General features: G+C 54.8%; 1 protein-coding gene across 1 annotated transcript in view; it reads left to right on the top strand.

Annotated features, from left to right (window-relative positions):
- The window catches only part of EHMT1 (euchromatic histone-lysine N-methyltransferase 1), a 184275-nt gene that overhangs the window by 151485 nt on the left and 19228 nt on the right, over positions 1-13562 (top strand). The window contains exons 20-26 of the mRNA XM_011985185.1: positions 5045-5199; positions 6614-6781; positions 6994-7138; positions 8017-8094; positions 9534-9649; positions 10970-11056; positions 11576-11654. Coding sequence (XP_011840575.1) covers positions 5045-5199; positions 6614-6781; positions 6994-7138; positions 8017-8094; positions 9534-9649; positions 10970-11056; positions 11576-11654 — 828 coding nt within the window. The remainder of the gene's footprint in view (positions 1-5044; positions 5200-6613; positions 6782-6993; positions 7139-8016; positions 8095-9533; positions 9650-10969; positions 11057-11575; positions 11655-13562) is intronic.

Genomic DNA, 13562 nt, shown 5'->3' on the forward strand with positions numbered 1-13562 from the left:
GACAGAGCCTCTCACCCTGTCACCCAGCCTGGAGTGCAGTGATGCAATAGCTCACTGCAGCCTCCACCTCCCTGGTTCAAGCGATTTTCCTGCCTCAGCCTCCCAAGTAGCTGGGATTACAGGCACATGGCACCACGCCTGGCTAATTTTTGTATTTTTATTAGAGAGGGGGATTTCGCCATGTTGGCCAGGCTGGTTTCAAACTCCCGACCTTAGGTGATCTGCCCGCTTTGACCTCCCACAGTGCTGGGATTGCAGATGTGAGGCAGCGCGCCCAGCCGAGTGGTCTCTCCCGCCAAGCTTCTCCACCTTGGTGGGCTTGTGCTCCTGATGTTGGTTCCTTTCCGCCAGCCTCAATCCCTTTACTTTTCCTCTGGTGTTGGTCTGCTTGTGGTGAGCTCTTGCAGCTTTTTTTTTTTTTTTTTTTTGAGACGTAGTTTCGCTTTTTTGCCCAGGCTGGAGTGCAGTGGTGTGATCTCAGCTCACTGCAATCACCTTCTTCCAGTTTCAAGTGATTTTCCTCCCTCAGCCTCCTGAGTAGCTGGGATTACAGGCACTGGCCACAACGCCTGGGAAATTTTTGTGTTTTTAGTAGAGATGGGTTTCACCATGTTGGCCAGGTTGGTCTCAAACTCCTGACCTCATGATCTGCCTGCCTTGGACTCCCAAAGTGCTGGGATTACAGGTGTGAGCCACCGCGCCCGGCCCTCTTGCAGCTCTTTAATGCCTGGAAAGTCCTTATTTTGCTTTCATTTATGAAAGACATTCTTACAATTCTGGATGCATAGTTATTTCTTTCAATGCTTTAAATGGCGGTTTCCCTGGGTCCTCACCCGCAGTGTTCGCAGTGAGAAATCCACTGCCAGCGCGTGGTTATTTCTCTGTGTATAACGTGTCTTTTTTATATGGCTGCTTTTAGAATTTTTTTTCTGTATCTCTTGGTTTTAGCAACTGGATTTTCCTCTAAGCCTTAGTTTGTCTGTAAAGCAATTTGATTACTGATGTGCCTTGGTGTTATTTTGTGTGTATGCACTTAGGGTTCATTGAGCTTCTTGGATTTGTGGATTTAGGGTTTTTGACAAATTTGGAAGTTTTTCAGTCATTATTTCTTCAAATAATGTTTTCTGCCCACCATGCTTTCCAGTATTCCAGCTGTGTATGTGGGAGTTCTCAGAGTGGTTCCACAGCTCACTGGTGCTCTTTTCAATTTTTAAGAATTATTGTTTTTTCACGCTGTGTTTCAGTTGAGTGGGTTTTTGTTGGTTTGTCTTCCAGTTCACTCATCTTTTCTTCTGCACGTGATGCTGTTGAGCTCATCCAGTTTGTGTGCTTACATTCCAGGCATTGTCGTTTTCAGCTCTGAATGTTCTGTTGGAGTCTTTCAAACATTTCCTAACATGTTTCTACTTAGTTTTCGAACCTATAGAACACAGTTATACCAATGGCTTTATTTACTTATTTATTTATTTAAGACAGAGTCTCTTTTTCCCAGGCTGGAGTGCAGTGGCGCAATCTCGGCTCACTGTAACCTTTGCCTCCCTTGTTCAAGCGATTCTCCTGCCTCAGCCTCCCGAGTAGCTGGGATTACAGGCACACACCATCACGCCTGGCTAAGTTTTGTAGTATTAGTAGAGACGGGGTTTCACCATGTTGCCCAGTCTGGTCTCGAACTCCTGACCTCAGGTGATCTACCTGCCTCTGCCTCCCAAAATGCTGGGATTACAGGTGTGAGCCACCGCATCTGGCCCACCAATGGCTTTAATGACCTTGTTTGCTAATCCAGCATCTGAGCAAATGCCGGGTTTTTTGATTGACTGGGTTTTTCCTCCCCACTGTGGGTCATGTTTCCTGCTCCTTTGCACGTCTGGTAACCTGTAGCCAATGCCAGGATGTGGGTGGGTTTTACAAAACTTGTATAGTGCTAGGGACTCTTCTTCCTGTGAATCTTCTTGAACTTTGTTCTGGAACTCAGCCAAGTCACTTGAAACCCGTCAGATCATGTTGGATTTTGCTTTTCAGGTTTGTTAGGTGGGTCTGGAGCCACTGAGGCAGGTCCCTCCACTGTCCTCCAGCCCACAGCCTGTGAACGGAGAGTGTGGCCTGCCTGGCTGTGGGGAAAGGCCCTGGCTTTGAGTGCACGTTCTCCACAGGCTCGTGGCTGTTGGTGTCCTGCCGGATGACCCAGGTGGAAATGCACAGATCTCTGGACCCTCCCTTGGAGCTCTGTTTTCTGTCTGAGCATCCGGAGGCCCTGCCTGGCTCCCTCCCGCACCATGGTTGGAGCTGTAGTGGCAGTGAGCTGGGCAGCCACGGGCTCCCTCACAGGCTCCGCCTCTCAGGGCACGGTCCTTCCCTGCCTGGTGTCTGGTGCTTGACAGCCATGGTCACGGGTTTTGACTGTTTGTTTTACTCTTCTGGTTCTTTTAGGTGGGAAGGTAAATCTGTTCTGGTCTGTATCACCCCATCGTTTCAGGAGTGCGGTTGCTCACCAGGTGTAGGCCGGGCTGGTCCTAACTCAGCAGACTTCAGAAAGGCTGGGCGTTTGAACAGTCCCAGGGTGGAAGGATCTTAGGTGAACTGGAAGCTCTCAAAAACGTAATTCTGGGGCGGGGCGTGGTGGCGGATCACCGGAGGTCAGGAGTTTGACAGCAGCCCGGGCAACATGGTAAAACCCCGACTCTACTAAAAATACAAAATAATTAGCTGGGCCTGGTAGCACGCACCTGTTATCCCAGCTACTGGGGAGGCTGGGGCACGAGAATCGCTTGAACCCCAGAGGCAGAGGTTGCTGTGAACCGAGATCATGCCAGCTGCACTCCAGCCTGGGAGATGGAGTGAGACTCCGCCTCGAAAACAAATAAAACATGTAATTCTGGTTATAAAATCATAAATCCTTCCGATAAAGGAAAAAGAAAAGAGGCCCCTAAGCAAGCAGCATTTTGTTGAAGGAGCCCTCAAATGTGTGGAGGAGGGAAAGCAGAAACAAAGAGCCAAGGGATGGAAGAGCCCCAGAGCAGCCCAGGCTCTTCAGGAAGTCCACTGAGGCGGACACACGGAGTCTGCTTGTAGTTGTCTGTTTTAGAAGTCACGGACACAGTGAAGCCCACGCCTGGGGCTAGCCGGGTTTGTGGATGAAGATACTGGAGACAAGGCCACTAGGTTCTGTTCTGCTTTTATCTTCACGCTCACTGAGCTGGAAAGCGTTGGTGCCGCACGGTGTGGAGTTGGGAGGGGACTGCAGGAGAGCACCGGGTGTCTCAGAAGAGCGCGTGTCCTTCTCTCTTGGGGGTGAGACTCTGCCCACCTGCAGAGCCAGTCCCTGGGATGTGGCGGCGGCCCTGGATGGGAGGCGGGGCCGAGCTCAAAGGGAAGCAGAGCCTGCGGGGAGGAGACCACACCCCTGCAGGGCTCTGCCTTGGCCCGGAGCCGCCTCAGCCCCCGCAGCAAAGCGGACAGTCAGGCGGGGCTTGGTTGATGGCTCTGGGAAGATCGCTGACATTCCCGAGGGGAAGGAGGTGCAGCCGGCCCTCCCAGACACGCGCAGAACGGAACCCACTTCAGGAGCGTGAAACGCTCACGTGCTTTAATCCAACAATCCTGCCTCTGAGGAAGCATCCCTGAGAAATAATGTAGAAAATAAAAAGCACTAGAATATTTGCTGGCAATGTATTCCAGAAATAGACCCACAGAAACAAACCGGGTGTTCAGTACAGGAAAGGTCCGGAAGCTGAGTGACCGTCGGCGATGGGTCCGGAGGCGGTTCCGACGCCGCCCCGCGTGGACCCTCGTGATGGGTCCGGAGGCGGTTCCGACGCCGCCCCGCGTGGACCCTCGTGATGGGTCCGGAGGCGGTTCCGATGCCGCCCCGCGTGGAAGGCGCTCCTCGCGTGGTGCCAACTGGAGGAGGCCTCAGCACCTGGGAGCCTCTGGTGATGACGGAGGGTCAGGGACAGACGGGCATCAGGCGTAGGAAACGGGCGCGGGCCTGTTCCTCATTCCACCTATCGCTGTTTTATCTCTGGGGCGATGGAGTTAGGGATATTTCGTTGTTCTGATTTGTATTTGTGGCTGCCTGGCAGAGTTGAACATTGTCTTATGTTTACCGTTCATCTTTTTCTTACCTACCTTCTTTATTTTCTTCTCCTTTGCACATACTTTTTCAGAATTACAGTGTTCTAATTTACTGTGTGATTATAAATCATCTATATTTTACATGTGGCACAAGTATTTATCCAAATTTTATTTGTTTTATTTAAAAGAGGCCTTTTTAAAAGTAAAACTTACTGTTTTTTTTGAGACAGAGTTTTGCTCTTGTTGCCCAGGCTGGAGTGCAGTGGCACAATCTCGGCTCACTGCAACCTCTGCTTCCTGGGTTCAAGCGATTCTCCTGCCTCAGCCTTGCGCGTAGCTGGGATTACAGGCGCCCACCACCACGCCTGGCTCATTTTTTGTATTTTTAATAGAGACAGGGTTTCACCATGTTGGCCAGGCTGGTCTCGAACTCCTGACCTCAAGTGATCTACCTGCCTCTGCCTCCCAAAATGCTGGGATTACAGGCATGAGCCACCACACCCGGCCCAAAATTTTAATTTAATCAAATTTGCATGTCTTTTTTCAAATCTTTCAAAAGCATTATCCTATCCTATGACTATACCCCTGTTTGGAAATGAATATAATTTTTAAAAATAGATGAAAGAAAAGTGCCTGCAAGTGTTAATGTGTTGAGATTAGGTTGATATAATTCTGGATGACCTTTTCCCTATTTTTACAATATTCTTTACTGTGATTATGCTACTTTTATAATTATGTTATTTTTACAATGAAAAAAAACAAAACACGAAAGGATGTGCCTTCCAGAGTTGAGATGGGCACTAGGTTCCCATCTGGTGACCTGTGGCGCCCTTTCCACCTGGCCGTTGCTGAGGACGGCCACGCGCGCTCCAGAGCCTGTCCCCAGGCACGCGGGCTGCAGCTGCTGTGGCCGGGCCCTGGCACTGTGAGCCAGCAGGAAGCGTGCACTGAGCTCTGGCTTGTGTCTGTTCAGGAGGAGAACATTTGCCTGCACTGGGCGGCGTTCTCTGGCTGCGTGGACATCGCCGAGATCCTGCTGGCTGCCAAGTGCGACCTCCACGCCGTGAACATCCACGGAGACTCGCCGCTGCACATTGCTGCCCGGGAGAACCGCTACGACTGTGTCGTGTGAGTGTGGCGCTTCCCCCGGCTCGGGCTGGCGCTGACCTGACCTGGGCGCCCGGAGAGACCGCTCGATGGTCGTGTGTTCACACTTGGGCTCGAGTGGACACAGGCCCTCTGTTCCCTCCTGTGGAAGTCCGTCCTTGGTGTTCCACGTACAGAGAAGTGACTTTCCCAGTCCACGTTTGAGATCAGCTGTGGTTTATTTCTGGGTTAGGAGGATTGTCATGCAAAATTCCCAAGTTGTTAGGTCAGACCTTGAGTTGAGTCTCAGACCTGATGCTCCTGACATGGCTGAGGGGCAGCGTGGGAACAGCCCTGCTCCCAGCAGGGACCTGCCAGCTCTGAGGCGCCGAGAGGCTCAGAGTGCCTTCTGGGAGCAGTGCCACCCACAGCCAGAGCTGGAGATGCTGGGGGCTGTGGCGCTCACCGCTCAGGGCCCTTTTAAAACTTGAGACCTTCAGCTGGGTGGCGGTGGCTCACACCTGTAATCCCAGCACTTTGGGAGGCTGAGGCAGGAGGATCACCTGAGGTCAGGAGTTTGAGACTAGCCTGGCCAGCATGGTGAAACCCCATCTCTACTAAAAATACAAAAATTAGCCGAGTGTGGTGGTGGGTGCCTGTAATCCCAGCTACTCCCGGGGCTGAGGCAGGAGAATCGCTTGGACCCGGGAGGCAAAGATTGCAGTGAGCGGAGATTGCGACACTACACTCCAGCCTGGGCGACAGAGCGCGATTCTGTCTCAAGAAAAAAAAAAAAACCCAAAAACAAAAAAACTTGAGACCTTGATCCCTTAAGTCATACACACTCAGGTTGTTGTCGGTGGCCTGGGATGGGGTATTTGTTTGGCTGCTGGGGAAGGACAGGGAGCTGTGGGTGCTCCACGCACCAGCCTCCGGTGTCTCCCCAGCCCCTACACGTGGAGCTGTGCCCTCCCACATTTGGATCTCATGGTGGCTTACCCAGGTTGGTCATCTGGCTGTGCGAAGCCCAGCTCCACGTACGGTGACTGCGGTCTGGACGCAGTGGGCAGGAGTGGAACTGAGGACTGCTCATGCTGTGCATGGCCCAAGCGTGGCCTCTCCCCCTCCTTGCTTCCCTTCTTATCCTTGAGGGTAAATTTAAATGAAAAATCCAAGAAAAATCAAATGCCATCCTGGTTTTTTACATACTCTTCCTGCTAAGAAAACAGCCTGCTGACTTTGACAGTGAATATGGGAGAGGAGTAAGAGAGTCCCTGTTCCTGGGTGAGCTAAAGCCCGTCTTTGCAGAGTCATTGGTGAGCAGACTTCAAGTTATCTCACAGCGAATAGTGTGTTCCCTTTACTGTTAGTGATGATGGTCATTTTATAAATCTCATCTGTGTCATCTTTTCAAGTCAGCTTTAAATGTTTTGTGGCCTTACATTTTCCCTTTTAGCCTCTTTCTTTCTCGGGATTCAGATGTCACCTTAAAGAACAAAGAAGGGGAGACGCCCCTGCAGTGTGCAAGCCTCAACTCTCAGGTGTGGAGCGCTCTGCAGATGAGCAAGGCTCTGCAGGACTCGGCCCCCGACAGGCCCAGCCCCGTGGAGAGGATAGTGAGCAGGTGAGCCCGGCCCCGGGACGGCTCTGCGGCAAATCGGCGGCCAGCAGGGCTTTGGGAGTTTGCGGTGAAAGCTGCTCCTGAAGCTGAAACATCCCCAAGGCTGGAGTTCAAACTCTCAGGGCCAGGTGTCTGCCAGCCGCCCACTGCACGCCATGCCAGCCCCTGGGCAGAGTACGTCAGCCTCCAGGTGACACCTGCCCTTTCCGTGGCAGGGACATCGCTCGAGGCTACGAGCGTATCCCCATCCCCTGCGTCAACGCCGTGGATGGCGAGCCGTGCCCCAGCAACTACAAGTACGTCTCTCAGAACTGCGTGACGTCCCCCATGAACATCGACAGAAACATCACTCACCTGCAGGTGAGTGACACGGACGAAGGGCGGGCTCAGGCCAGGACGTGGGGCGGGCAGAAGCTTCTGGAGCCTGGGGTCCTGGGTTCTTCTCACCACTCAGAGCAGGAGGGCTCGTGGGGGGCTTCCCAGGAAGACCTCGTTCTCTTTGCAGCTGCCTCCCGTGAAAGAGCTGGAAGGCAGATAAAGGTTCTGTCAGGCCCAGCCCTGGGCCTCTCACTGCTCTTCCGAGGCTTCTTACCGACCCCAAAGGAACGGCAAGCATCTTTGTGCCTTTTTTTTACCTCACACTCAGGGGCCCCCGTGCGGCCTCGTGCTGGTGGCACAGGCGAGAGGAGCCCCTGCAAGGCCTGCAGGACGACCTGGTCCCTGCATCTCCCAGCCCCCGGAGAGATGGGTCCAGCACATGCCAGCTTTCCCAGCCTGAGTGCACAGAGCCTGGTGCCCTCACCGCCTGCGCCTTCTTGAGCACTTTCTTTGTGGCTCTGCTTGTAGGCAGCTCCCTCCTCTTCCCAGGCCGGGCACTGCCCAGGGCCCCCCACTCAGGGTGTGCCAGGCTCTGCATTCTTGTTTTTCCCGTCGAGCATCTGGCCACAAATGCAGCCGCTGCCCAGCCCTTCACCCACCCCATGTCACCCGCTGCCGCGTCGCTGCCCTGCCTGCCCCATCCCTCTGTCAGGGTCCTCAGCCAGAGAGACCCTCCAGCGGGCACTCGGCATGTTTCTGCCCGCACACCCTTCACCCTAAGAGGCCACACACTCGTGGTGCCTTTGAGAAGCATTTAGCAGAATCGGGGTAACTGAGAATTGTAAAACGTAGTTGTGACTGGGAGGGAAACAGAAGGCCTGTGCCTGCACGTCTGACGGCCCCGGCGCCTCTCTCCTCAGTACTGTGTGTGCATCGACGACTGTTCCTCCAGCAACTGCATGTGCGGCCAGCTCAGCATGCGCTGCTGGTACGACAAGGTGAGGGCGGCCTCGTGTGCGTGGGCTCAGGTGGTAAGTGCCGCTGGTCCGGGTCTGCAAAAACAGTGCAGGCGTCCGTGACCCCAGCGCCGTTGTGGCAGCGTTGGGAAGGAGTTGGAGGTGAGCTGGGTGTCACAGGCAGGGACGGCACAGTGGGCGCCGGCACCCAAGGCGGGGTTGTGAGCCGAGGACATGGCTGCAGAGTCCCTGGGGCTGGGGTCTGTATCCTTTGTGGCCACCTGGATGGTAGTGGAGGCGGGCAGCCAGGCAGCCTGGCTTGGCCCCAGGAGGAGGTGCTGCTTGTGTTTGGTGTATCTGGTGAGCTCTGCCTTGTGCTTGCTGAGTGTGAGGGGTGTGAAGAGGGAGGGTGCTGCTGGGCTGGGTACAGGGAGCATCGGTGTGGGCGTGGGGCTTGAGGAGACACAGGATTGGAAGTTTCTGGTGGGTGCTGGTCCTCAGAGGGCCCGAGATGGTGGCCGCTGAGGAGGAGATGGGAGTGGGGACTGGCCCTGGCTAGCTGGGGTGCAATTCAGGGGAGGGATGTCTAAGCAGAGGCGGAGGGTTCCTGGTCTCCCGAGTTCAGAGGTCACGGTGGGGACAGAAGCCAACATGGCCTGGGTGAAGAGATGCAAGCAGGGAGAGGCAGCAGGCGTCCCCTCCGGAAGCGGACTTTGGAGGAGGGTGGCCGTGGAGGGTGGCCGGAGGGTTTACCCATCTGAATGAGAGGCCCCAGTGGGAGAAGGATTCATGCCAGTGAGGGCCATGGAGGTGGCAGGCTCGGAAAGCAGCCAGGCTCATGTCCGAGTGGTGTCTTTTGGGGTGGACAGTCCTGCTGAAGGGGCACAGGAAGGAATGTTGTGGGGAGCACCCTAATTGTTCAGGGCATCCCCGGAAGCCATCAAGCCAGAGTGTGCCTGGGCAGCCCTGGGCCCTGCACCTCAGCTCACACAGCGCTGGGGGAGCACCTGCGCCCAGTGCTGCTGCACCTGGCCTGGCTTCGGAGGGTAGGAAGGGGAGCAGAGGGCTGGGTCCCTCCACAGTTGAGGATTTGCGAGGCAAGGAGGCCAGGAGTGCAGGAGGGTGCAGGAGGCCCCGAGCAGCCGAAGGAGGCAGAGCAGCCCACGAGCCGGCAGCCTCGGTGACGTGGAGAAGCCCAGGCTGGGGGCTGGGAAGGCCCCGGATGGACAGAAACTGGCCCAGGCTGGGTCTGGGGAGCGCTCCAGGAGGTCTCCACAACCTGTGTGGGCATCTGGGTGGGGGCTTCCCATCCAAACCATACACATGGAGTTTTTCCCTAGGTGGGTGTTCAAGTTTGGCCAGAAACCATTGTTTTTATGCCAGTTTGAGCCGCACTGGGTGGGCACTTAGTGGAAATGGGTTGATGTCAGCTCGAAGAGTGAGTGACCTCTGCTGGGCCCTTGCTGCTCGTCTGTCCACAGGACGGCCGGCTCCTGCCAGAGTTCAACATGGCGGAGCCTCCCTTGATCTTCGAATGCAACCACGCGTGCTCCTGCTGGAGGAACTGCCGAAATCGTGTCGTGCAGAATGGTCTCAGGTGAGAGGCAGCTTCCTGCCAGAGCCCCATATTCTGCTCATGTGTGCATTAGCACGGAGGTCACCCCGACAGACAAGAACTTAACGTGTTTGGATGTACCCGCGTTGTGTTTGCAGATAGAGCCGACAGGTTACCTCTGAGCCCTTTATCCTCTGGAAATGTCACTGGTGCCGTAAATCACGAGTCATGCTTCCACCAGCTCAGACGCAGGCCTGAGAGAAGGAGCAGATGGTTGGGTCAGTTGAGCTAAAAGCAGAGGAACGGACTTGGCCTAAGAATTACCTTTGTTACCAAGTTCACACGAACAGTCTTCAACAGATCAGGGCTGTCGTCGTTCTGTTTTAACACTCCAGTCATTTTCTAAATGTTCTTCTCTGGGCTTCTCTAACAGTGAGGTGATGTCCTAACACTTCTCAGGCGCATGGACTCCTTGTTCCTGGCGCTTGGACTCCTGCTCAGGGCGCTTCACCAGCTGGGCTTGGTCCCCTGACCACCCAGCAGCAGCCTCTCCTTTCCCCGGGTTCTGGTCTTGAGCATTTCCTCCACAAATGTGCCTGAGATTGGAAAACTCAAAGCCCCTCTGAGTCACAAGGGAAAGTTACGAACTCTTAAATTTAGCTGGACACTAATTTTTGTAGTATTGACTCTTTTGTGACCTCGGTAAACTTGGTCCATGCTGAAGGGCAGTCTCTGTCCTTGGTGTGGTAGAAAGACCTGGGGGTGAGAACCCACACCAGACAGGCAGACACAAAGCAGACACACGGGACCCACACCAGACAGGCAGACGTGAGGCACGTGGTTCTGAGGGCTCCACGGAGGCCCCATTTACCAGGCCTGCCCAGCCGCCCTCCCCCAGGCCCGCCCAACCACCTTCCCCCAGCCCTGAGAAACCCCCCCTGCCACCCTCCCCAGCCCTGAGGGGCCTGTGGGCTGCTTATGAGGAGCAGGTTCGGCGGCAGGTGTCACCACTGCCTGGTCCAGCTATAGGCTTCTCTAGTATTAGCACCTCTGCCACCCACAGTGCCTAGTGGCCCAGGCCCAGCTCTGTCCCCATGTTACAGATGGGGACACCGAGCCACGGCCAGGACCAGTGACTTGCCGAGGTCACGGGCTGGGGTGTTCCTGGCTGATTCCTGGGTTCTTGGCTTCCTGAGATTGCAAGACGCTACATCTGTGTGGTGCCTGCAGCATCTAACGCTTTGGATACAGAACCAGTTTTCTTCCTCATTTCAGTGACGTGGCACCAGCTGGCTTTTGCTGACCATTGTGGCAAGAGGCTGAGGCTGTGGCCTGGGTCCACCACTACTCTCTCTTTTCCAGGGCAAGGCTGCAGCTCTACCGGACGAGGGACATGGGCTGGGGCGTGCGGTCCCTGCAGGACATCCCACTAGGCACCTTTGTCTGCGAGTGAGTGAGTCCCTGGGTCACCCCAAGCCTGCCGGTGGCACGTGTCATTTCTGGGACGGAGGCCCATCTGTGTCTGCACTTCAGGAAGCCCCTCTGGGAGCAGGCACATCCCCTGGCCTACAGCAGCATGGGGTGGGGGCCGTGGAGACCCTGGCCCCGAGAACCAAGCTCGTGCTGTCCTCAGTGCTCTCGCTGCTGCCCTTAAACAGCTCATGAGTGCATTTAGGAAGGCGTGGTCCAGTTAGGAAGGCGTGGTCCAGCACGGGCAGTCCTCTCTGGGGGAGGACCATTCTGGGTTCTCAGGCGCCAGACCGCAGACGCAGAGCTTTCAGTATCGTCATCATCATCATCCTCGGAAAACCCCAGTTCAACCAGGCACACGTCTCCAAACATGTTCCCCGCATGTTCTTCTGGTGTGCCCCGCTCTTTCCCTGTGGGCGCGGAGACCAGGCTGTGCTTGTCTGTGGGCAGTGCTCGCTGCCTTCCAGGGCCTCACCTGCACCGCTTCTCCCTCTGCAGGTATGTTGGGGAGCTGATTTCGGACTCAGAAGCCGATGTTCGGGAGGAAGATTCTTACCTCTTTGATCTCGACAATAAGGTAATGTGCTTTGTGGGGTTGCGGCCACGTAGAGCTTGTTGTGAACTGTGAAACCTGAATGTGTTTGTCCCAGTAGGGCCTGGATTCAGATGAGAGCTCTTACTGTTGACGAGAGTGGGCTTGCTATAGACCTGCTGAGTGCCACCTTCGGAGCTGGCCCTGGTTCTGTGCCCAGCATGGATGGAGGGCCCTCTGACTTGGGAGGTCCCTAAGCCTGTGCAGCCGACTGCCCCCTTCTTATGAGAGTGGGGCCTGAGACCCACCACTCCAATCCTCCAGACCCCAACCGAGAATCTCGGGTTGGGGCTTGGCAACCCCTGAGACGGCAGAGAGGCTAAGGAGGGGTGCCGTGTGTTCACAGTGACTGAGTGAAGCAGCAGTGAGCCTCCCGTCATGTGCACAGAAACGCCAGCAGACCCGTCGCTTGTGTCCCCAGCCCACCCAATCCCCACTGCCCGTGGGAGAGAGCAGGGGCCACTCCAGGAACCTGGTTTCGGGAGGTTTCTGAGGCGGGGGCAAGGGTGGTTGACCCATCCCAGCCTGGCCTCATGCTCCCTTTACTGTAGCCTAGTTCCCATCATTGCTCTGGAATTCATCCATTGTCTATTTTAAAACCTCTTGAAACCTGCAGTCACTCCAGGCCAGTGGGGAAATAAAGGTTTTCTCATCTCAAACAGCAGCTACCAGACCACAGAATAAATCTTATGCTTGGAGAATAGGGCACCAGGCAGCTGTCTTCATAGCAGTGGCCCCTATGGACTGCCAGCCCCAACCCCAGACTCTGTCCCTGCAGCCACCTTCTAAGAAGTAACCGTTGGTGAAATGACTTGTGTTTGATGGCAGAGAAGCCGGGCTCTGGAAGGTCACAGCGTTCAGGCATCTCTCCCCGTGCGGTGGGGCCAAGCCCTCGAGGGACGGCAGCCTCCGTGTGTGCGTGCTCGTGTGCAGAGTTGGGCTTTTCTGCTGCCAACTGCCTATTCCAGCCTTACTGTGGAATGACTTGCCTTCTGTGGGCTGGTAACACATATTCTCACAAAGGCTCTGTTGTCACTTGTGTGCGCCACAGATGTCGCCTTCCCTCTGTGGCTTTTTCACTTCCTAATGATGTCTTGGAGTGAACAGAAGTTCTTGTTTTTATTCTAGTTCCATTTATCAGTCTTTTTCTAAATACTGGGTTTTTGTAATGTCCTAGTGATATTTTTTGAAAACTTGAATATTTCCCAGAAACGGTCCTGTTTGCGTTCACGTGGGTTCCGTGTGTAGGTTGACAGCCGTTCTGTGTGTGGTGTAGGATCAGAGTCGAGGTTTATTTTTTTCCCATCTTGTTACCTGACTGACTCAGCACCATTTGTGGAGAAGACTGTCTTTTCCCCAGTCAGCAGTGGCTCTTGTCATAGCTCAGTGTCCTCGTCCTATCAGTCAGTCTGCTGACTGTTCTTGGCCTGGGCTGTGTTACCTTAATTACTTTAATTACTGTGATTTACATCTTCTCACCTTAGAGGGTTTTTTTTGTTTTGTTTTGTTTGAGGCAGAGTCTCGCTCTGTTGCCCAGGCTGGAGTGCAATAGTGCGATCTCGGCTCACTGCAAGCTCCGCCTCCCAGGTTCACGCCATTCTCCTACCTCAGCCTCCCCAGTAGCTGGGACTGCAGGTGCCCGCCACCACGCCCAGCTAACTTTTTGTATCTTTAGTAGAGACAGGGTTTCACCGTGTTAGCCAAGATGGTCTCGAACTCCTGACTTTCATGAACCTCCCGCCTCAGCCTCCCAAAGTGCTGGGATTACAGGCGTGAGCAGCTGCGCCCAGCTAATTTTTGTAGTTTTAGTAGAGATGGGGTTTCACCATCTTGGCCAGGATGGTCTCGATCTTCTGACCTCATGATCCGTCCGCCTCAGCCTCCCAAAGTGCT

The sequence above is a fragment of the Mandrillus leucophaeus genome, unplaced genomic scaffold (genome assembly GCF_000951045.1).
Source record: "Mandrillus leucophaeus isolate KB7577 unplaced genomic scaffold, Mleu.le_1.0 Scaffold28, whole genome shotgun sequence".
Classification (NCBI taxonomy): Eukaryota; Metazoa; Chordata; class Mammalia; order Primates; family Cercopithecidae; genus Mandrillus; species Mandrillus leucophaeus.